The sequence below is a fragment of the Limulus polyphemus genome, unplaced genomic scaffold, assembly GCF_000517525.1.
Source record: "Limulus polyphemus unplaced genomic scaffold, Limulus_polyphemus-2.1.2 Scaffold2671, whole genome shotgun sequence".
NCBI classification, from domain to species: Eukaryota; Metazoa; Arthropoda; class Merostomata; order Xiphosura; family Limulidae; genus Limulus; species Limulus polyphemus.
Window position 1 is genome coordinate 113053 of NW_013668281.1, and position 9042 is coordinate 122094.

The 9042-nt window shown below is 33.2% G+C and overlaps 1 protein-coding gene across 1 annotated transcript in view; it reads right to left on the minus strand.

Moving 5' to 3' along the window:
* Nucleotides 1-2103: 2103 nt before the first annotated feature.
* LOC106467585 (locomotion-related protein Hikaru genki-like) overlaps nucleotides 2104-9042 on the minus strand; it is a gene marked incomplete at its 5' end in the record, with an annotated part of 46217 nt that continues 39278 nt past the window's right edge. Inside the window, 2 exons of the mRNA XM_022395795.1 lie at nucleotides 2104-4011; nucleotides 5390-5560. Coding sequence (XP_022251503.1) covers nucleotides 3815-4011; nucleotides 5390-5560 — 368 coding nt within the window. The remainder of the gene's footprint in view (nucleotides 4012-5389; nucleotides 5561-9042) is intronic.

Genomic DNA, 9042 nt, shown 5'->3' on the forward strand with positions numbered 1-9042 from the left:
TCTCGCCCATTCAGCCGTGGGGGCATTATAATGTGACGGTCAATCCCACCATTCGTTGGTAAAAGTTGTAGTCCAAGAGTTGGTGGTGGGTGGTGATGACTAGCTGTCTTCCCTCTAGTCTTTCACTGCTAAATTATGGACGGCTAGCGCAAATAGCCCTCGTGTAGCTTTGCTCGAAATTCAAACCACAAACCAGAAGAAACAAAGAAAATAACAAAATTTCATGCTCTAAGTAACCGAAAATTCAAGACGAAATTCCACGAGTAGCTCGCAGTGGAGGTTCATGGGAGGAGGCCGACAATAATTTAATCCCACCCACAAAACTATAGAACAGTAAAGCATGTACTTACTTCAGTCGTCTCGATGTGTTTATACGTAAATTCGAATCGTCGGTCTTTCATAGATGCAAATACATTAGTAACTCATTGTGTCAAGCAAGGCCTAACTATTATTGGAACTGTAAAACTCCAAAACAAGATTAATTGTCGCACTTTTTAGCCAAGTCACTTCACATCACTTTTAAATGTTTATATCCTTAAATGAGTAATCAAAGAATTATTAAATTCCTACCAGCCCTTTGTCACCGCGACCTTGCGAGTCTTGTATGATACTTGTTATTGCAAAATTTTCTTAAAATAACTTTCATTGGTTATTTTTAAAACATATATTTTAACTGTGCGTCTGGCCTCAAAATCCTTGTTAAACTTAGTAAGAAAGTTTTATCCCTCTCGACTGTTTCTGTTGCAGCAAAGAGAAATTGTAAATAATCTTTTGTTTTTCGTCGTCCACTCCAACTGATGAGTTCTAGTATTAAACGAAAGGCCTCTTGAGCTTTGACTTATTGGAGACAAAAAGATGGATTGAAATGGTGCTTGTACACGCTTCGGGATTTTTAATCTGCATTGGACAAAATAAGAGGAATGTGAAAAAGAAAACATCAGTAGTTTAAGTGACTTATTACTCTAAAAATTAGGTTTCGATACCCGCAATGGTTAGAGCACAGGTAGTCCTTAGTATAGTTTTGCGCTTAACAACAAAGAAAGACAAATTTTAGGTCAAATAATTTCCAATTAATGCTTGGCCAGCTTTCGGCGTTTAATCCTTAATTTTTAAAGTATTATATTTAACTAGCAAAAACTCCACCCCCACGGTCGTATTTTCTGTCAGGAACTTGGTGAGCTGAACAATGTGCTTCTCTGTCACGAAATTGATTCTGACTTCTTCTAACTACGTCTTGTGCATTTGTTTGAAGTGGCCTTTAGTGAGTTTAAGTTTCAGCAACTTTTACCCGTGCAGCAACTTGTCAAGGAAAACATGCATGGTATGCATATATATGCCAATACAGCAGAAACGCGACACTAACTGATTCGTTTAGAAAGAACAAAATGAACCTAACTGCAGCACTTTCCATTGGTGCATCCGTGTGGAAGTGTCTCGATTTCTAATGCGAGTTTAAACGATTTTAATAATCAAATATGTATTTTCATTCTAACTAGCTTTTTACTTTTTGTAAAATGTTTCGTTTCATCTTCCACCAGTTAATACGATTTAATATGAAATTTAGCAGATATAATGATTATAATTGAAAGTTATAAGGTAATTCTATTGCACCATGGTTCAGAATAAATAAATAATTTTATATTGTCATTTAATCCAAGCAAAGGAGAAGAGTAAACGTACATTACATACATTAGTTCTGCAATTTCAAGTGTGTAGGCATCTGGGGGAACGTCTCAACATTCACCATATATTATATCACCTTACTCTTTAGTTTTATCGATTTTTTCACTCCCTCCTCCAGGTTAGCGGCTTAATGTTCACATCCGTAGTTATATTTAACAGTTATTGGCTATTTTTAATTTCTAAAGTTTGATTAATTTCATTATAGGTTATTTGAAATTAAAAGTTGGGAGTTAAGTCTATTACATACTTGATAAGTGATTTGATGGAGTCTGAGTGTTTTAGCTTTTCAACGACTTTTTTGTTCTGTATGGAAATCTTTTTATTTACCAACTATTTTATTTGAACAAAAACATGGAAAGCAATCAGAAATATTGTCACTTTTTTCATATACAATCGATTTCATAACAAGGGTGATGCTAATTTCATGGGACAAAATTTATTTTCAAAGATATGATAAATACAGTATACGGGTTTATATGTTCCTTTAGTTTAAAGAACAGATGTTTTTTAAAACCAAAACATGCACAAAACACTATTGGGAACTTCAAAAATAAGGCAATAATGCACATTAAACATAATATTAGTTATTTGTATTATAAAGATAATCATCTGACATAGTACTTTACAAATTAATTTTTATTAAATGTGAACTTCCAAATACATTTTTTTCTTTTTAGGTCATTTTAAATTACAAAAACAACAAATGATTTGATTTCGTCCAAAAAATGTTAATATTATTTTCAAAGCAATGATAATTTGGTGGAAATAGGGTGTTGTAAGTAAAATGAATGTTTGAATACAATATAATACAACCATAAAGGTGCATTCAATAAATTTATATGTGTACGATTATGAAAAATGGTTGAATTGTATGGCACAAGAACTTACGAATAGTAAAAACGTTTTTTAGTCATTTGGACTGAGTTTCATTGGAGTTCTGTCAATTTTCAGCATTGATCCCGAAACGACGTCTCGAAACCAAAACTCTTTCACACACAGCCCCCCCCCCAAAAAAAAACGGCAGGAAAAATTCATAGGAAACTCAGTCCACATGTCAACCCACTGTCTAAACCCATTTTTGAAAGTAGTTGTTAGATATTCACGAAAATAACATCTAATTTGGAACATAATAAATAACACAAGAATTACTCGAAATAAAATTTGATGTATTTTCAATACATCACATAACGTGTCGTCTTTGATATTTTAAAAGGTGTTTTAACGTGAAATGTTGTGTAATTCGATGCTAATAAGTTAATTTATAGTTATCCATTTAAAGCTGCATTTTGTGTTATGTTTGGAGCATTAAGTGGCACCAGTACTTCTATTTGTCTTCTAAATGTTTTAGTGTGGTAGATGTTCCTTGAGAAACACAATTTAAATATTTAAGAGGGTCAAGCTAAAAGTAAATGTTGAAAAGTTTCTCTAACAAACACGTCGTTTATAACATAGAATATCGTGCTAAGTTCGATATATCACCTAAGGGTTAAGGAGCAAATAACTTCCCCTTAAGTGTTAATCATCGTGAATACTAATATCGTCTTAGAAGTAATTATTGAGTTTTAAAATAAATACAAAATATATTGTACCCACAAACTAGGTTATACTGTTCATTTTTGGCTTCAAACTATTTTTACAACAGCAGGGGCAGACTGAACTTTACACAAAGATGCCATCGATAAACACTTTATTATATAAAAAAAGTGATACGGAGGATAATATGCTTAGTACTTTATATAACAAAACTTCCTGCATTTGCAAATGATAAAGGAAACACAACTTGATAATTATATACGACAGAATCGAAAAAGATCTATTAGATTAGAAAATAAGACAATATTAGTAAGCCTAATCCATAAAGATATTCAAAAGCTCGAGTGTAATACGTTCTTACATCAACGAGATTAATTCGCTTCGGTATAAAACATTTTATTAAATGTCGTATTTTTCAGCCAATTCATCCGCTTTTTTTTTCCCCGTAAAAGAAAAGATGATTAACGGTTTATATATAGATCGGGTCAAAATTTTATCACAAGTTCATTTGACCGTAGCTAACTGGACCCACTTCCCTATGGAAGAAACATATAGGTAATTCTTCAAACAACCAGTAGGGGGCAGAAAACCATCTTGTTTATCTACTGTAAGGACGACAATGAGGCAAAGGACTTGACCAGTGTCCAGAGAGAGTGCAGCGCAACTGTTTGGATCCCAGTCGACGGTATCCTTTGTTGCATGACACTACAACAAATTCATCGATGTCATAATGGAATTTAGTTGGGATTATATGTCCGTTTGCTGGTTCACCCGGGAATTCACAGGCAGGCTTACCTGTTGGCATTACAGAAATGATATCAGAATTGTTATTGTGAAAAATATTATGTGACTTTTAAAATCTCGATACTCCGTTAGTAAGATATTTATCTACAACATGGCTTGATACGGTGTTTTTTAATATATAATGAGGCTTAACATGCATTACTCTGTTTGTTTGTTTATTTATTTAGTTAATTTCGCACAAAGCTACTCGAGGTCTGTCTGCGCTGGCCATCATTAATTTAGAAGTGCTAGACTAGAGGGAAAGCAGCTAGTCAACACCACCCACCACCAACTCTTGGCCTATTCTAATCGAATAATGGGATTGAATGTTTCATTATAAGGCCCCCACGGCTGGAAAGGCGAGTTTGTTCGGTGTCAGAATTCTAACCCGCGATCCGTAAATAGCGAATCGAGCGCACTAATCAACAGACTATGTCAGGTCCTCGCATTAGTCGATAAACAAGAGAAACTTACACGAGAAACAAACCATGTGAGAGATAACGTTTCTGTAGAGGCAGACGGGTTGCAAAACGCTATAATTTGGGAATAAATAATTAAAACGTTTGAAATTTTCGCTTTGTTTTTTGTTAATTCTTGTTCATTGTTATCATATCATATAAACAATTACTATTTTAAAAGCTGGAGAATCATTTTTGCTATGAACATAAAATACTTTAAAATATTACAGCGAGAAGTAGCCATTCGTTTGACCAAAACTTATGCAAGGTGACAACCGCAAGGAAAGCTACATGGATGGAAATGACCATAGTAAATTTTCACTATTTGGAAAACTCATTGTGGTAAATTTCTTAAAATATGAGGTCAGATTTTCTTAAGAAAAAACATTGAAATATGTTTGATTTGTAAATGTTTCATTTCATTACTCTTAAACGCAGATCACGTCTGAATTGGCTCTCGGTGGGTCAGCGGTAAGTTGACGGACTTGCAAGCTAAAATCCGGAGTTCGATGGACAAAGCGCAGATAGCCCACTGTATAGCTTTGCACCAAGAAAACAACACTTCTGAGTTCGCGTTGCTCAGATGTAAACAATGACAAACATGATAACCATAGCACTCAGTAGGAGAAATTAGGAAGACTCAGATCTCATTTTTAGTTGAACATTAAATTCTACTTCGTTTCAAACTATAAGCAAATCTATTATGAAGAATAGAAGAAAACACTCAATAACATTTCCATTTTTTAAGAGATCAAATAGGACATTAAAAATTCCCATAATTGTACAATCTTTATTACATTACACAAATCCTGAGAACCAACAAAAATTTGATTCCCTCCTTTATATGTTAATAAAATTGGTAACATCAGCATTCCAACTAAATATAGATAAAATATAATAAAAAAACATTGAAAATTTGAAAATTATCTTACAGATTGGAGTTGGTTGAGACCACTCTCCTTCATCGTTACAAACCAATACAGGTTCACCTTTCAGAATAAACCCTGTGTGACAAACAAACGTTACTGTGTCTCTCGTCAGGTAGCGCCCTGTGTCAAATATCCGGCCATTAGGAGGTGGAATTGGAGGTTGGCATGCTATAGCTGAAGAAAGGAAAACAAATAAAAAAATGTGCTTATTTATAGCAGAAATCAAACCATAAAAGAATGTTATATTTTCTACGACAACACAAGATGGTTTCTACGCCACTTATGTAACTATAAACTCTCGTAAAACAGAAACGGTAGAATCTTGGCAGAAATAGCAAGTTTTTCATTTTTCAAAATGTGTATGTGTTTGTTTCACATACCGGTATCAAACTTTGAAGGTTTAAAAACCAAATATGCGTAAGTTTTTAGTTGTTGTTGTTTTACATAACAGCATCAGATTTTAAATATTCATGATTATTTTAACTTGTTGCAAGATATACCTAATGTAATGGCATACATAACGAAATGAAATACTTCCGAGCATTTTGTGAATCACATAAAATCAACAACTGTTCTTTTGAAGAAAAAGATATTTTTAGCACGAAAATACAAATAATTAATATAATTGTTTAAGAAAGCCAAAGGTAACTCCAAAACGTGTGTTAATGAGTCTTTATTTGATTGCAACAAATTAAAACAGTTGGTGTTGTTTCATTTATTACACAGACGTGTTTGAAATATTTGAGTCACAGAAGACTGACAAAAATTCTTAAAACGACACTGAAATGATCATATTTTAGCCCCTGTGATGCATCAAGATTTAATTTGGTGGCGTTGGCTTGTTAGATATTGTCAATGAACAATTATTGATAGGTTATGAAGACAACAAATGATCTGTTGCCCGAAATCACCAGACAATGATTGTTTTATTCCAACCCTTCTTGTGTTTTCATTTCTAATAAAATCTGATTAATTAATACTGTGACATAGTATATTTAGCCTAGATCCCCTGGACTACGCGTAAGTCTTAAAGTCTAACATTTAATTGAAAATTTTACCTCATTTTAAGAATCAACAAGATTTAAAAATTGTTTAATTTTCAAAACATAACAGCTCATCATCACGTGATATAACAATAACAGTATAAAGTCGAACTTCAGTGTAATATTTTCTTAGAATGCCGGCAAGATTTCCGACGTTTTTTGTTGTTTTGTTTTTTTAAATTAGGTCGATATTAATCAGAGTGTTTTCATTGTGTTGCAGAAATATTGTCATCTGCAAAATTCTGCTGTCTCTACAGCTGTTCATGATATTTCCACGTTCATTTTACGAGTCTGAACAGTTTTTGTAATTCGGTCTAAATGAATCAATGTGTTGTCACTATGCTGCAAATAATTATTGTCTGCATGGCAACGGCCTTGCCAACCTGGCAACTTTAAGGCGATTTGTTGATCAGCTTTTCAAAGCAAAACTGTATATATTTTTCATACCAGTTTCTGTGCTCTCACCCAATCACGACAAATAATTCATTCTACGGGTATAATAATATTTATTACAATATTTTCAATCTTTTCTCTGTTTATTATGTCACCACAACACAACTATTCATGTAAATATCTTTCTCCTTTTGCCAAACGATTTAATTATGTTATTTGCTTGTCATGTAACGTGGCATTAGCTGGGCTTGTAATATTTCAGTACCAAACCATTCTATATCGGGACTAAGATATCAGTAAAGTTGTATGTACCTGAGACTCGAAGGAACACAGGTCAGCCTATCATCACAGATATTAACAATGTGAAAGATCAAATTCCTCGATCGCAGATGCAAAAATGTAAAAAATAAAACTAACTTAGCCCTAAAAATACATGCTATACATTACCGCATGAAAAGATTTTTCTAGCTTTCTTTAATTTCAAGCGAAAGAACAAAAGACGTGTGATCTTAACATAGTTTTTGTGTGCTAATTCAAAAATTACATGTATTAATAAGAGCTTCTGAGTGAAAGTGAAAAAAATGTATGATAATAATAATAATAAGCCAAACATATTATAACTGCTATATCCAGTACCGACGAGGCCTTTCGTTCAATACCAGGACAAGCCAGGGATGATTGCATTAAAATGAACAAATGCCGTGTTGAATCATTCTGAGTCAATATTGATAAGGAAACTGTATAGAGTTTAATATAACATCAAACAAATAAGACATTGATCTGAAAAAAAGAACTTATATTAATTAATTTACAGAATGCATATTATTTACTTTCAGAAAAACGTTTTAATTAAAATTAAAGTGAACAGCAAATTATGAGAATAATCGGTCAGATCAGAGAACTTAGAGGCTCTAATACATCTGCCCCTAATTTTGAACTAGTGACCAGAGAGTATTTAGCTAGTGAGAAGCACTCGGCGCCAGAGAGGCTTCGAACAACTTTGAACCGAGCTTTTATAACGCACTCACAGATGAAACTACGACCACGTTCAGCGTCATTAAGGAGTGAATCTTGGATCTTCTAATCCTCAGCCCGACACGCTAACTACTAAGCTACGTTCGACCCTTAATTGAAATTTGTTGTATGTAAAAGAAAGGAAAAAAACAAATAATGAAAGTTCTTAATTTTAATTAAACTAAAAATAGAACACAGTAACATTAGATAAGTACTTTTAGCAAGATTTTCATATTAATGTTAACCAACTTGTGTCTATAAAGGAGTTTTTTTCCCCTCTAAAACAAACAAACCTGAATACGATTGTCAGATAGCAGAAATGACATTTTTTGGGTGTGACTTTATGTGATACGAGATCTTCATTTTACTTATTTCTCTTTTTACAACAATAGTATTGCATTAATTATATTTTCAACATGTTACACATTCATTAAAATACTTTCATACTGCATAGGTCCCTTAATTAATGAAATGTTGTTACAAGCAAACATTGATTTTGATATTGTAAGCCAAGGATCAAACTTTCATAGAATTTCTCCGAAACAGTCAGGGGATACACAACTCATTTTATTTATTAAATGGGTCATTCGATGGTTCATGGTTCCCGGCCCATTGCCGCAAAAACGCACTCCGCACTTTGGGACCATGGATGCATTATAAGAGTGACAGTCAAGTCCCATTGTTCTATCAGACAAGATAATCCAAGAGATGGCAGTGGGCTATTAACTAGTTGCCTTCCCAGTAGTTTATCAGTTCAAAATTAGTGACGGCTTTAATGCTAGTGCCCTCTGCATGGTGTGATTTTTTAAGTCACAAGTAATGTTTAGAACTAATTCAAACTGTCTGCGTTAAAAACTTTAATTGACTCAATGTATTATCTGAGACTCCTATGTTTGCAACATACTAAGTGAATTTGGTACCAAAGGTGCGTAATAAATGAATAAATTTACTCGACCAATTACAGCGTGTTCTAACTTTGTTTAGATTGGCTTTTCCGTGTTTTCTTTGCTGCGCTGTAATCAGCTTTATACAATAATGTAAGTCAAAGTGTATTAGTTTTTTGTATATGTTCACCACGAACAATATTTAGCCTATTTGAAAATATTATATTTTTATCACTATCAACAGTAAATTAGCTTTAGGGCTATGTACTGATATGATATGGCAAATTTCAAGAAATTATTTAAAACAGATAGGGTTGTTGAC